At 40.0% G+C, this 15,509-nt stretch overlaps 1 protein-coding gene across 1 annotated transcript; it reads left to right on the top strand.

Moving 5' to 3' along the window:
- The first annotated feature begins 2,647 nt into the window (after positions 1-2,647).
- SAMD7 (sterile alpha motif domain containing 7) lies at positions 2,648-10,076 on the top strand. The gene is made up of 8 exons (XM_008501491.2): positions 2,648-2,750; positions 3,235-3,361; positions 3,492-3,628; positions 4,680-4,758; positions 6,034-6,710; positions 7,982-8,103; positions 8,805-8,915; positions 9,804-10,076. Exons 1-8 carry the CDS (start codon positions 2,648-2,650, stop codon positions 10,074-10,076), a joined length of 1,629 nt encoding a protein of 542 aa, XP_008499713.2.
- The last annotated feature ends 5,433 nt before the right edge of the window (positions 10,077-15,509 follow it).

Genomic DNA, 15,509 nt, shown 5'->3' with positions numbered 1-15,509 from the left:
AGGTTATTAAATTATTTCTTCTACCTCATCAATCCAATACTTTCCTGAACAGGACGTTCAGGAAAATAAACAAGGAATTTAATGCAGACAATATATACATTAAAAATATGCCTTTTAAATAAAATTTACACCATACTGATATTACAACACTCAGCTGGGGAAGTTAGAATCTCAGTGGAAATAACATCTGAAAGCTCTTACCACCAACACTAGAGATACTCTGATATATCTGAGAAAAAATCCAAGCTGAGTTAGATGGGATTGACTGGCACACCAATGAAAAAAACAATGACTTAATGAAGCAACTTCAGTTAAAACTTCATTAAGGAATCAAACCTCCCCTTTTGGCTCATGATGATTCAAAAAATGGGTCACCTGAAGCAGTAAGCTACAGCTTGAGTGGAAGAAGACACCAATGAACTCTCAAGTCATATTATTCCATGATATTGTCAATACTGTACCTTTTCCACATCAAACCAACCTATTCTGTTTTTGTAAGGACAAGTTGCTATGTTAGGCATGTTGCCTGAAGTGATGCTCTGTGATTCTTGGTCATCTAATGGATAATAATCTATCAATAAATATAAATCAACTCCACTATGCATGCTGCTGTATATGGTACCCTATATTCAGTGAGAATGTCAGCATTTACAAGAAAACCTCACTTTTAAACAGAAATATTTTAAGAAAGTTCTTAAATAGCTTCTGCTTCAGCCCTGAAAGGAAGCTATGTGTGAGACTACCCAGCTCTCCCATACTGCACACCCAACAAAAACCCAAGACTTGTTTAGGGAACTGTTTAGGATATAGAGAGAAAACCACAGGGTTTCTGGTGCTACTGGTGTCTAACCACAGCTCCTGCTCCTTGGTAGGTGATAGGTGTCTGTCAGACAGGCAGGGCACACAGGATCCCATGTGGCTTTGGGTCTTTTCCCACCAGGATTTCCATGATTCTACACATCAAGGTTGTATCAAATAATTGCAGCTACAGGTATGATTTTGGGGGAATAGAGGGAGGGGTGCTAATACAACAGCAGAAGTTCTATGTAGGCCTCACAAAGGAAAGTGTCTGTCACTTGTATGCTTTTTCCCCACACAGAAACAGCTTCCCCAGAAGAAAGTACATTCACAGCTGTGACTAAAACAGGAGATTGAGGAATTCCAGCAGTTCCTAAAAAGCAAAAATGCTACAGCTTGTCAGTCATCTGCCAGGCAAAACGTTGTTATTGTTCATATTAGCTTTTACATTCCTTCCTGATTTACTTAAAAAGCTTATAAACCTCCTGATTTCTCCATGTCTATCTGGACCTTTGTTGGTTGCTCTGCACATTCATATTCTCTAGCCAGGTGCACCAGGCAAAAGCCAGGCTGTAAAGACATTAACACAAAGTTTAAAAATTCAGCTTGGTTTTCCAGAGTATTTACACAGCTACTCATCTGTGAAAGGAAACCACCTAAATGGCTCTCTGGACCACTGTGGCATGGCAAATCCCATCATCCCAGTTGCCATCTATTTTTTGAGCTGCTGTGAAGTTTAGTTCAGCACTAAATCCCTTTAGTACTGAGCTTTAAAATGCTTTAGCAGCTCAGAAGCACTTTGGCAGCTCAAATGCTCTTCATGAAGCACCCAGCATCCTAAACCTCTTTAAGTCTAAAATACCCTAAAAAAAAAAAAAAAAAAAAAAAAAAAGCAAATGGAAACACATCTTCAGATATATGTGTCAAGAACAAAGGACATGGTGCTGCTCTCAGGTTTGACTGCTTCCAGGAAGACCTGAATCTTGGCCAACACAGGATCTAGCAAATGTGAAGGACACTTAATATTGAGGCAACAAAATGGGGTGTGGTCCAAGTAGAGACTCTTCTATCAGTCTCCATGGCTGACTATGCAGCCTACCTCCTGGAAAACTCATTCTGGGGTTGAGACCACACATCTTCACCATTCCCAGGAAATGGTAAATTGCTGAAGCATGTGAAGCAGATCTAAGCTTTCCCTTAGAGGTGTAACCCTTCAACAGGTCAAAGGCAATAAAAGGAGTTTTCATGATTATTCTAATTTGTAACTGGCTTGGGTAACAACATGGAGGATTTGACTTCCATCAGATTTTGGATAATGAACAGTTTTTAAAGTTTGGTTCTTTTTTTTTTTTTTTTTTTTTTTTAAGGACTGGCTGTTAAAAAGTGAATTTTTGTTGTTCATGCTTACTATTTCTTAGGAATTTCTGTGTCCTGAGTAACTGGTGTAAATAAACCACTTAGCAATTGGATCTGTCTTGTAGTCATAACACCACTAACATCTCAAGCTGTATTTAATCTCACTGGTACTTGCACACCACCATTGCCCTGGCAGGGGTCACATAAACACAACTGGTCCCACAGCTGGAATTTATGATGCCAAAGCTGTTAATCACAGGCATTGACTTTGTAAGGCTAGAAGCAGGGGCAACATGATCAAAAAATTAAACACATTGCAGCCAGGAAATAAGCAAATCTGGCATAAATGTGAAAATACATGAGAAATCCCTGATCAAAAGGTAGAATTGTCAGAGAAGGATGGAATTTTAATGGAATAGGATCATCACAGCAAGCTAAAGGCAAACTGCAAAGTAATAATTTATAACAGGAGTTGTGCCTGTCTCCTTGCAGCATGACTCCACGAGATCACATGAGAAAAATGTCTATCCTGGGGGAACAAGGAGCACTGGAAGAAAAGCATTTGTACAGATTAGCAAGTGGCATGGCAGCAGGAGGTAAGCAGGAAGAAACCTAACTGTGCATTTATTTATAGTAATATCTGTCATTATAATATCTAATATCTGTACATTGTGTAAGAAACAGCCAGCAACAGGTTTAATGCCTTTAAAACATATTTTAAATTTGTCTTAGGAGTAACTAGAGGAACTACAGTAATTAAAAGTTAACATGGGGAATTTTTAGCATCCAGAATTTGATCAAGAGATGCTAAGCATTTGGAAGAAGAGTAAAGGTTGTACAGCAACTCAGCAACCAGAACCATAACTGGGTTTTCTGAGGTCCTGGCTCACCACTACAGCTTCTTCTTTCTAGAGCTGCTATGTCACAGCTAGTTAGGTTCCAGCTAATACCAAGATTTTTCTAAAAATATGAAAATGCTGACACCTGAGGAAGAAAACCCTCCTGCTGAAGTTATGCTGCAAACAGAATCACTTTCTAATTTACTCTGTTGACACCAGAACTGTGTCTGTTTTGTGTCAGAACTGCGGCAGCGACAAGAGATGCTGATGAGAAATCAGCTGATGGCAGTAAACCCTCAGCTGATGGCTGCAGGGCAGCAGAGGATGCAGGCAATTCCTTCCCAGTTTGAACCTCGACTGGTAGACAGGTATTTTGCACCATTTCTTTGTTATAACACCCATTATAACTGCACATGTGCCCTACTTGAGTATATACAGATTATTCTTAATTAAACAATATCCTTTCTGTGACTGAATGTATTTTTTTTTCCCTGGCAGAGATCTGTTACCTTCCTCTGAAATGATGGCATCAGCTGACCCAAGACAAATCCACCTAGCATCCCACCTTGGACCCACAGTCCCACAGCACACAAACATGCCAAACATCCTGTCCAACCGTGTTTACCCAGGCCCAGGTAACAAAGCATCATCTGCATCCTGAAAAGTGAGAGCATGCAAATGAGAAAGCAAACTACAGCAAACTACACCTACTACACCTACTACTTTTTGTTGATAATGCCAATAAACAGATAATTTCTTTTGAAAGACTCACTGAAAGGAGGCTGTCTGCCTACCAGAGATTCTAAACTGGGCCAAGTTCAGTCTAAATACATCTATTAGATGGGTCAAATACAAAAAATCATTTGCTTGTTTGAGTTCTCTCTTTTTCCTTTTGTGTTTTCCAAACATTTTCCCACCAAACCAGGAGGCTGTGGCTAAGCAAATGAGTCCAATCAACACCACTTTTTGCTATGTTTAACTGGTTCATGTAGAGGCACTGGCTGCTTTCAGACTGCAGATTCTTTGCTCATAATACCACATGCCATTTTATTCAACTACAAGTGCTTTTAATAAAGGCTGAGAATTACAGGGCACAGCTCTAAGGGGAAGGATGGATATCACAACTGTGGCACACATCATGCTGCAGATAAATTTACACATCACTTTATACAAAGAGATAATATCAAAAGGTGCCACCTAGATTTGTAAATAAGAATTCCTGGCTTCAGCTTTCCCTCCCCACAATGTGGATGGCAAACAAGATATTCCCTCAAAAGGAAATGTAATTTAAAATTACATTACAACATCTAGGCTGAAAACAGTCTTGAAGGAGCAGGTTTGCTTTGCTTAACAGTTGGCTGTTGTTTTCTGAACAGCTGGATGTACCTCAAAGGCATAAATAGCCAAATAAAACCACCCTGCTGTCTCTTTCTGTTACAGATAATGGCAGCTACACCTCACTATAGACCTGATCCTGCAGACACTTCTTGTTTCTCCCACATACTCCCAAACAATGAACAGAAACAGGATTTATCTGAACTTCATTTCAGCTTCCAGTTGAAGCACACAGTTTAAGTTTTAAAAAGCTGCTTGAAGTTCTCTGCATTGCTCTGGGATCTGTGCATTTACTTGAGGAAAACAGTGAATTTGAAGTTTGTTTTTTTTTTCCCCCTCTCTCCCTTTAAGGATACAGCTTTCTACAACCAGAATCCATGGAAGCTGTGGCCAGAAGACAGGAACTGGTTCAAAAGCAAAATATTGCCAGGTAATCAATAGTAAGCTTTGCTCTGAGGTGCATGCCAGGATCAAGGCAGCAAAGACAGCCAGAAATTAATAGCCACAGTCTTTCTGTACGTTTTTAATGATTGAGATACTTTTCCAAGTCACCCAGAGAAGCAGAGAGCCCTTCACTATCTCCTAAAGTCTAAAGCTCTGAACTTTCTTTTTGTCCCAGTTCTTCTTTTAGCCTTAAAATGATGTAAGGAAAAGAACTAAACCCCTCAGCTTGCTTAAAGAAACAAATAAGCCACAAACTTCATCCCTTGAACTAAACAAATTTACATTTCACAGCTGTGTGGTCTCATACACAGCATTTTAGGCTTCAAACCTGAGCCCTTGGGATGAGTAGCTACAACTCCACCCTGCCAGGGTGGACATCTTTCCCAGTTTAACCAAATATTCTGAATGTCAGGGTGGTTATAGAGACCCCAGTTATTTGTACCAGTTTCAGTGTAATCAGTAGCTGGTTAAGTAACCACCAGTACCCTCCCTCATAGCCACACCAGTTCCATAGGGGAGCTCTAACTTCAACTACTCCTGCACTGGGCTTTAGCACAGTACTGAGTGGCAGCACTCCTCACACTATAAAACTAATGTTACATTCATGAGAAGCTTCCTACAAGCCAGAGTCTCTCAGACCTGCTATCCTCATTGCAGAGCTAAGAAAGCTCTTTGAGCTTTAAAGACCTGGCTGCCCCCACAAGCCCTTTTCCACTTACCCTAGGATTTCACCCTTGCACACTCTCAGAACCATGCTTAGGTGCTATGATGGAAACACTATGGAATGTTACTCCGGAGACTCATATTAACTTACTCTGAATATTTGCACAGGTTCCATAGATAATATTGTTCAAGTCCTTTAGCACTTACAATACCACTGCCATTTTCCAGTTTCTAGTATGACTTTGTGATTGGTAATGTCACTTCTTAGCTTTAGGCTTTGACCTATATGACCCTGTGCTTTGTGGATACAATTTTCCAAATCCCAAGTAAGCATAATCACTGTAATAATAATTAATGCCTGGATTGCCAATGTCCAAGCAACACTTTTTTTGTCTGAAATATTATCCAGAGGCATCACATGGGGTATACATTTTCTCTTCCTGCAGTTTGTGACCCCTCATACCTAGCAGTGTTGGGGAGAGTGAACAAGACCAGCACCCTGGTCTATTCAGTAACCTGAGTTTTAGTCTGTTACTGAAAAAAAAAGCTGGTGAGGAACTGAGCTGCCCTAACTGCTTGTGTTCTCTGTGTCTCTTAGGATGGAAATGGAGATGAGTGCTATTTTTCAGCAAAAAGAAATGGAGAAAGCTCATCGGAAAGGGCTGCTGGGCCTGGAAGCACCTTTCCTTTACCATGGGATGCCAGCCAGTCCTGTTGCTTTCCGTGGCAGGCACAGACTACCTGAAGGTCACCTTCCCAGTGACTTGTATGTTCATCGTGCCAGCCTGGATGAAATCCATGGCAACAGCATGCTCATGGCCACCAGCCCATACCCTCCAGTCAGCACTTTGCAAAGGGAGAAGGGACGTCGACCAGGGAGAAGAGCTGGGAATCATAAAACTGCAGACTGCAGTGCCAATGGCACAAAGAACCCTGCTGATGACAAAGCTCCAGACCCTGCCTCAGCTGTGGCAGATGATGAGAAAGAAGACAAGAAAGAAGCAGAGGTGGAGATACCAAACAAACATGAACAGAGCAAAAACCAGGCTGAGCCCTCTGTAGTCACCAAAAACTGTAAAGAGTTTGAACAAGGCTTGAGAAAAAACTGTGTTCCTCAGGAAATGTCTGCTGAAACCAATAGCACAAACACACATGAGAAGGAACCAAATAGCTCCTGTCCTGCTTTTGATGACAAATACATGTACCCTTCTGCAATCCCATTCTCATCTCTACCATATGGATTTCCAGTACCCAGCAACCCATTGCTACCTTCAGGTTTGTCAAGGTTACACTTAATAGTGCATGTTGATATGATTTATGTTTATTTTTTTTATTCTCTTAATTCCTGCCTCTGTTTCAAGCAAATGTTTGGTATGAAAGACTCACGGCAACTAAGTGTAGAGTTCATATGCTGGAAATAGTAGTGATTTGGTAAATCCACATCAGCAGAGGTAAAGAGTGGGTTCCCCTACCTGCAAACTGTGCTGCTTGCTGAGGTTTCAGCATCTTAGGTAGCAGTGCTTTACTGTGCAGGACACAGAAAAATGTCACAAAGCAGTCTCTCAGCTTTTTCAATGCTCTATGCCATGCCCTACCCTGCTGCAGGATGTCATCCTCTGCTTATATCCATCCCTGGGGACAACACGTATTTCAACCCTAAGCTGTTAAATTGGCAGCATTTTGGGTTCCCTGCAACTCTTTTCAATATGCTGCATTCTCTCCTCTCCTTCTGATGGTCAGGGGAAAGGTAGCAGCACAAGATAGACACATTATGAGCTCTGTGTGTTAAACAGGGCAAGGAATTCCCTTAGAAGCTGCACTCATTTAAGAACAAAGTTATTCCTGAAGTTTGGCCTCACCAAGAACAGACTTCAGCCACTGTGCAAGAATCCTTGTTTCTAAAGCTTTGTAATGCACCAGTGCCAGTGGATGAGCCCTGCAGAACCACAGACATTCTGTATTACTGAAAAATGTATAACCATAGATTCATTTAGGTTGGAAAAGATTTTCAAGATCATTGAGTCCAACCATAAACCTAACACTGCCAAGTCCCCCACTAAACAATGTCTTTTACAGTAGATATTAAGGGATTTCTATTCAACAACATTGCTGAATGTAATTGTGAGCTAGCCTCTCTCTTCTGACCATAATTTTTCTGTATGTCCTTCTAACTCACAGTAGGTTAGCAAAGGCTTGGTTCTTCTCTACTGAAATATTAGTTAAAATAACAATAAAACCTAAAGAATGAAAAGCATTGGGTAATGTACTCATTAGAGAAAATGCTGCAGTATGATTTGTGTGTACAGTGACTGGAATATACAGTGCCAGCAGTAAACAGAAAAAGCCACCAGAATGAAACCCTCCAGAATCAGCTGCTACTGACTCTCCACTGATTTTGGTGCCAAGGACTCCTATATCTATGACCACACACTGCTGTTAATAGATTAGATTCTGCAAAAGAGTGAAAAATTTCATGTTAACTATTGCTTCCTGTTGATTTGTCAGCAAAGCTCTGCAAACATAACATTTGTGTTTCCTCCTCAAAGGAGCACATGGCCTGATCTTGAATGGAGAAGACATTTCCTCCATTGAAGACATTCGCAAGTGGACTGTTGATGATGTGCACAATTTCATCATGAGCCTCCCAGGCTGCTCAGATTATGCCCAGGTGATTATAAACATCCATCACCTTTCCAGATCTTTTAGGACCATCTATATTTAAAGGTCATCAAACAAGTGTAAATGTTAGGGGTTACAAGTGTCACTGGTGTTTTCATTGCCTTTCAATCTATGAAAGTCATGAAACTTGTTTCTTAAAGGCAAAGCCAGTCCTCTGAGAGGTTACCTGCACTTCTGCTGCAAGCTGGAGTCATTGGTACTGCACAATTTTTAAGCAGATTAAAACAATTATGCATTCTTGACTATTGGTAAAACCCAGACACTGTCACTGAGCTCTTTTAGGCATCACTCTATTTCAAAAATGAAAGAGCTTGAAATCTTGTATATTCTTGGTGAAGTCTTAATGAGATTTACACTACTCTTTCCCTGGTAGCAAGCTGCTCACTTCCGAAAACAAACAAAAAAAGAACTAAGTAACACTGAAACATTACAAAGCTCCCACTTGCCAAGAACAAGGAGATAAACTACAGGAAAATGTGCTGATATCCACACACCTGAACAAGAAACCTCAGGCTGCAGTTAAAAGAGAAATACAAAGATCACAGAGTCACAGAATGGCTACAGTTGCAAGTGACCTTAAAGATAGAAGTATTATTTCCTCCCTTTTTGTCTGTGCCTCAGGGTTAAGCATAAAAAAGAACCAATGGAGTCTGTTTTAGCACACCATGATGTGTTTTATCATTTCGTAAGGCATTTAGAGACCATGCTATTGATGGAGAAACCCTTCCACTGCTGACAGAGGAACATCTCCTGGATACAATGGGATTAAAACTCGGACCAGCATTAAAAATCCGCTCTCAGGTATGGTCCTTAAATGTATGCCAAGATGGCAAGTCCTAGAGGTGTGAGTCAGAAGCTAAAAGGATGACATTTTCTCAAACTTAACCACTTTTTTTTTCATTAATAAGGTGACTTAGGTTAAATAGAAGTCACTCAAGAATATTCTTTGCTTCTATCTGCTCACGAAGGAGAGGTCAGGACTGGCAGCTTGAGACAAAGTGTGTCAGGATGCAACACTGGAAACCAGACTGGGGGTAGAAATAGAAAATGGATGTTTTTGATGACATAACTCAGTTTCACCCTCTTTTGCCTTCCCAGCCAGTAAGAACTGCTCTGCTACATACTTGCTTTTGCTCCAGCCTGGCTTTAAAAGCCAGCTTCTACAGCCTTTCTGGGAATATAATCTTACATGTCCCTGTAGGTTTCGAGTTTTCTGCTCTTAATTTCACCCAGCAACATCAACTTTCTGTGTGTTTCTATTGTTGCTTGGTTCTTTTCCTTTTCTTTAACCCCTTGCTCTCTCTCACTCTTTTGTCATTCAAATCACCTTTCCTGCTCCTGATTGGCAGTTTGCTTCTCTTCTGTCCCATGGGTGCTACAGCACCTAAGAGCAGATGTTTTTAAGAGGAGGTGTTTTTTAGGGCTCCTCTTAGAGAGGAGACCCAGCACCACTGGGCCATTCCTCAAGCTGAGTAGTGCCAAGCTCCTTCCACAAGAACCTAGGCCAAGAAAAATATGAGATAGAAAAATGGAAGAGATTTTTTTTTTTTTTCACTTTTGCTAACCCTTTGAGACAGTTGGGATCTCCTGGATATCCCTGGCACTGCTGCTCAACAGTCAGCCTTGATGTTTGATGCTGAAGCACTGGGTCAAGAAGCGATTCCTACAATTGTGCTTTTGTCTTTAAAGGTGTCCCGACGTCTGGGCAACATCTTCTACATGATGAATCTTCCTTTGTCCATGCCCCTGCCACCTGCTCCAGGAAAAGCCTCAGATCAGCCCCCTGACACTGTCTCCCCTCTCCACTGCAACAGCAGTGGTGATGCCCTGGATAGTCCTGGCTCCCAGGACCCAGAAACTTCAAAAGCAGTGGAACAGCTGGTTTCAGAAAGCAGGGAAAATCCATGTGACACAGCTGGACCTCAGGCTGACTTCCAGATGATCGCTTTTCAGAAAAGTTGAGTGAAGCCCAAAACATGTTTCCAATCATACAGAAACCTCTAGTTATAAAGTGTTTGAGAAGATAGCTACAGCCTGAAACCTCTGTATGACTGGGGCTGAAGGAAACAAGCTGCAAACACAGCATGAGGAAGTATGGTATCTGAAAGGCACTTAAAAATCCAGCTACCTGTCTGTGCAATTGCTTGCAAGTGCAATTCTCAAGAGAGAGAATATCAACACAGTTAACAGGTTTAAATTTTCATGGAAATCCAGTGTCATCACTGAAGTCTGTCAGAGAGTGTCTGTCTTGCAGTGTGCTCCTGCTGAAAAATTACATGGAAAAGTTACAGCTTCCCCACACAGCTGACTTCTGCATCTGTTGGACAGTATTATTAGAGAAAATTTATATGGAATTCACTGACAGGAATTAATGGAGAGTATGGAATTACCTGCAAAATGCAGAAAAATATACCCTAGACTCAGGAGTTTGAGTTAATTCCATCGCTATTCTAGAACAGCCTTTCTAAGTGCCTGGGAATGGCATACAGGGTATAGAGGAGATACACAAAATAAACTCTGGACAAGAAAACATTGTGTGTATCAGGTATTTAACTATTCCAAAGCACTCCTATCACCAAGGTCTGAATTTTCTTTATGTGACTCCACTGCTGAGATGAGCTTAGGAGGCAGCATCAGCAGGCTCTGCCACAAAGACTCTTCACTGGAACAGTAACATTCCTGTCCAGGGCATTGACAGCCCCTCACCCAGCAGCAAGCTCTGTGTTGTTTTGGAAGAGATCATCAATTTCAGCCTGAGAGCTCCTTGTTCTCTGCTATAATACAGTTTCCCCTCACTTCTGCTGCTGATGATTTATTACCTCACAGCAAACAAGAACCACAAAATGAAAGTTTTTAGCTAGGCATAAATCCCCAGCATTTTATTATGATTTCTGTATTATGAGTTACCTTTGTTCCCTCTTTAGAGTTTTGGCTATACACTGGTCTTACATTTAAGCTCTGGAAGTCAGAGCTTGCACTCCCCTTGCAAAAGACACAGAAATACTTTTGATAAAATTAAGTTCTGTAAAATGAGGGTTGATAGATTTTGGGTCTGCTGTATACTGCTACTTTAGATTCTCTCCCCTTAGTTTAGGTTTGTGTGACCTCAAGCACTTGAAAACCAAGAGGTAAACTGCTGTTTTGATACTGAGTGTCTAAACACAGGAGGAGAGGGAGCATTCTCATATTTTAGCCTGTGGTCACATCTTCTTTCACTTTAGCCTAAGATAAATTATTTTATATCTTTGGTATATCTTTTAATTTTGTTAAAAACTCCACGAATATACAACACTAGGTATTAGTGCACTAGATAAAATGGGATTAGATGTTTGCAAAAGCAGCTTAAAATGTTAATCTTACTGCACTGCCCAAACTTTGCAGCCTTGAGAAAAAAGGCAAATATCTATAGTACTCCTTTTCTGAAGTTTCTGTAAAAGGAGACTGATTCTGCTGTCTACTGAAAACTGCCACTGCCACCAGTGATGGCACTCTTGGGCTCTGTGCATATATCTTCAAATACTCTGACTGGAAAGTACAATTTTAGAGTTAATCAATAAAATCCAGTAAAACCCAATGCAAAAGCATTGTATGCTACACAGCAAAATACTACAATGCTTCAGGCAGACCCTGAAGGAACCTCCTCTGCTGTGAAGTGCTGACCCTTTACAGCAGTGATCTGGGAGCCTTTCCCAAGAGTTTTATATCTCACACATAATCTGTGGGGATTTGTCACACAAGGAATTGTGTGCTGAATACCCAATAGCATTCAAAAAAGGCAAAATTAATATGTGGAGATGGAGAGTTTCAGTATAACTCCATAAAACTATTTAATAGCTGTGCAATGGTAATATTAATCCTCATGGAATTTTCTACATTTTTTAATGAGTTTTAAACCTAGTAAGGCAGCTTGGAGAATTTTATGTTGAATTTGGTAATGCAAATGTTTAACTTTTCAGATTTGGGATGAAACACGATTGTCAATGTAAAAAGTCACATTCTGTTTGAAATGCTTTTACCTGTTGTTTTAAAATGTAACAACTTGGATTAATTACACCACAAAAAATGTCTTACTTCTACAGTAGATGTAACTATTGTGATTTTTTTTTTTATGTAGGCTGTTCATATACCATGAAGGAAAAAGAAAATATTTTTATATAGTAAACATGCTGGTTAAAAATAAAATGAGGGACACCAATTCTTTTTAGCATCTGAAACAATTCTAACTTTTTTTTTTTATTTTACAGTTGAAAATCCTGTTGACAGAGTCACGTATCTAGTTAAACAGTTAATGAATTGGTTTTCAAATGCCACCCTCCCTCCTCACTGTATGAAATAATTGACTTAATCGACATGAGATGATCTCCACCCCAGCAGAGGAATCTCTGACCCGTTTCCAGGTCAACGAAACCACGAGATGTCGCTGAAGAGCTGCGAGAATTTAACTGCAACCCCTCCGAAGGGAAATGCGGTACTTGGAGTAGGGGGGGAGGCTGCTAAGAGCAAGGAAGTGAAAAAGCTGAACTGTTTTTTAAAAAGTAACAGCTGAGGAGCTTGATTTGAAATCCCATATGCCTGGGAAGAAAGATCGAAATCTGGTTCTGAAGAGTGTGACTGTTCTTGTGAATGGCTCAGACACAAACAAAGCCAAAGCAGAGGAAGTCGGGACACAAACCTTACAGTCTGATGGTACTTGCAATTAAAAACAAACCAAAACAAAACCAAAAACACAATACATATGATTCTTTGCACACACTGGGCTCTTCTTCCCAAAACGAATGACTTCATAGCTTCCTGTACTGGGGGGAAGTTGTCCTAGAGCAGCCAAAATGCAGGAAGGCTTGGACTGCGCACAGTCACAGAACAAAATAGGAAAGAAAGGGATTTATCTACACAAACATCATCAATTCTATTTCTAATAAAGGAAATGCCACTGGTAAGGAACACCAGCACTCCAGAGAGAATGAAAATATTCACATTTTAGACTGACCCATCTTTTCAGATTTTGATGTGCTTTTAGGAATGAAACATTGAGGCCTTACTGATACCCAGGAGCTACAAGCTCTTTTTTTGACTTTTAATGGTTATTCCAGCTGCAAAAGGGTGTAGCTAGCAATTACAAATACCTAACAAAGCTGACAGAACTGTGCTACTTAGTGACTTTCTGCAGCCTATGCCACCACTGTGGTCATTTTTTCTGCTATGCCACTAAAATCAAAATGGGATGTAGATGATGTGTCTTAATACGTGTGGCATCATTAGAAATCTTTCACAACATCTGTCACTGTATTAGTCTACAATAGTGATGCAGTTCATGAAGATTTTGTTAATGAGATTTTGCAGAAGTATCTGATTTCATCTGTATCTACACTAAATGTGTAGGCTCCTAGGGACAGGGACTTGGATTCATAGAGCCACAGCTAAAGACAAGATAAATAAAAAGAAAACATATAACAAAATGCTTCTTTACTATAAATAACAGATTGAAGAAAGTCCTGAAAAGGGAGGGAGAGTTTGTCCTTCCTACCACAACCTATTTTTCTGACCTAATGATTGCTGCATATGATGATGATGGGGAATATGGATTCATATAGATAGAAACAGATAATTCTCTGCTCAATTCCTCAAGTGAAAACTTTGTTAAAAACTCCATGAATATACAACAGTTATGCAGAATTGTATACAATTCAGTTATGCAGAAGTTATGCTGGTCCAAGTCACACAGTCATTCTAATCAAGCACTTGAAAGCAGGAGCAGGCAGCCAGTTGCACAAGGCAATGGTATTAGAACTTCCACACCTCCAGTTACTTTATAAAACTTTGTATTCTACAAACTTAAACAATGGTGAATCCTCCACAAAACAGTTTTCAGAATATTAATGTATCATTTGAGTGGGAAAGAGAAAAAATAATCAATTCCAGTTTTTAAAATCACCTCTATTTCTTAAGCTAAACAGAAACTTGTCTTATTTCAGACCTTCCAAATACCCTAATATTGATTTGCTGTGTAGAGCCTGGAGCCACATTCAGCATCATACATTTTACAGAGAAGCACCCAAAACTAGATACAGCTCTTGTTTTGGTACCTTGCTTTGACAGTGGCATAATAAATGTCCTACCTAAGCCCTTCATTAACTACTGGAAAATAAAAAGTCAGCTCTATGAAACTGGGTATTCATCAGGGTTCTGATGCCTGTGAAGCTTGGGTTTGACTAAGCCCTTCAGGCTATTATAAATAGCTACACTGCTATTGTGATGTCACTGTGATTAGAACTGATGTCATAGTAAGGGAAAAAACTCATCTCTTTCCTTGGGTTTGGGATTTTTTTGAGGGGGCTGCTTTCTGACTTTGCATTTGTATCTCTCCTTTCTTCTCCTTTGCTCCTCCTGTCACTGATACTGAGGCCACAAGAATTATTCTTTTGACTTGGCCTCTATGGAGTCCTTTCCTTTGTCCCTCTGCCAAGTTTACCAAAGTCTGTGTTCTTCCAGACAGACATTAGCTCTGCTACTATTCACCTGTTCTTCTTGAACCAACAATTTCCCTGTTGATGAGGATGCCAAGTCTTTTTTACCTAGACTTCAGAGAAGAGGAGCCTACTGTCCATGTTGTATAGAGAATGATACAATATTTTTTCCTACAGTACAAGAAATATATGAATAGATGCTTTGCTCTACCAAAATTTAAAACCACACATCCATGGCACCTGTGTGTGTGTGTGTGTGTGAATTACTGAAATAAAAATCAATCAGAACAGGAAACAGGAAAAACACTGCTGGCCAAGGGGAAAAAAGAAAGCATCAAGCCAATCTGGTTTTCATTTTTGCTGATTACCTTTCAGCTACAGGGTTCCAACAGCTCTGGTAGAGAGGAAGGATGCTCAGCCTGTGATTCATGGGCCTCCAGCAGTCTGTAAACAGTCTGCAGTGCAAGACATTCTGCAAAGCAATTGCTGGCTTCTGGTTGAATCTGTTAATTGGAGAGAAGTAAAGTCAAGAATCACATTTTTATATAACAAATATTTTTAATTCAAAACCTTGCAGTCATAACAGTGACTTTATGAGTTTATAAAACAATAATAATTAGTTTTTCCTATGCTATGTCCTTAATACTACCATTCTTCTTTCCTTCTGCCACTGCCAAAAAAATACAGGGATAAAACCAAGTCTTTAATTTTTTTTATTTTATTTTGTTCCCCAAAACCTCCTTCAAAAAAACATAGATGTATTTTTCACTCAACATAGTTAGAGGTCCAGGTGTATCCTCAATGTCTCCAGCATGAAGCAGCAGATTGATAGTGGTCTTTAGGAAGAGCTACAAGCCCTTCCACATCAGGAGAGTCCTGTGCTTATTAGGATTCACCAGTTACTTCTAAAATAAAGTTTTAAAAAACTGAA

The sequence above is a fragment of the Calypte anna genome, chromosome 9, assembly GCF_003957555.1.
Source record: "Calypte anna isolate BGI_N300 chromosome 9, bCalAnn1_v1.p, whole genome shotgun sequence".
Lineage (NCBI taxonomy): Eukaryota > Metazoa > Chordata > Aves > Apodiformes > Trochilidae > Calypte > Calypte anna.
Note: the sequence above shows the minus strand (reverse complement) of the source record. Positions and strands in the feature narration are given on the sequence as shown.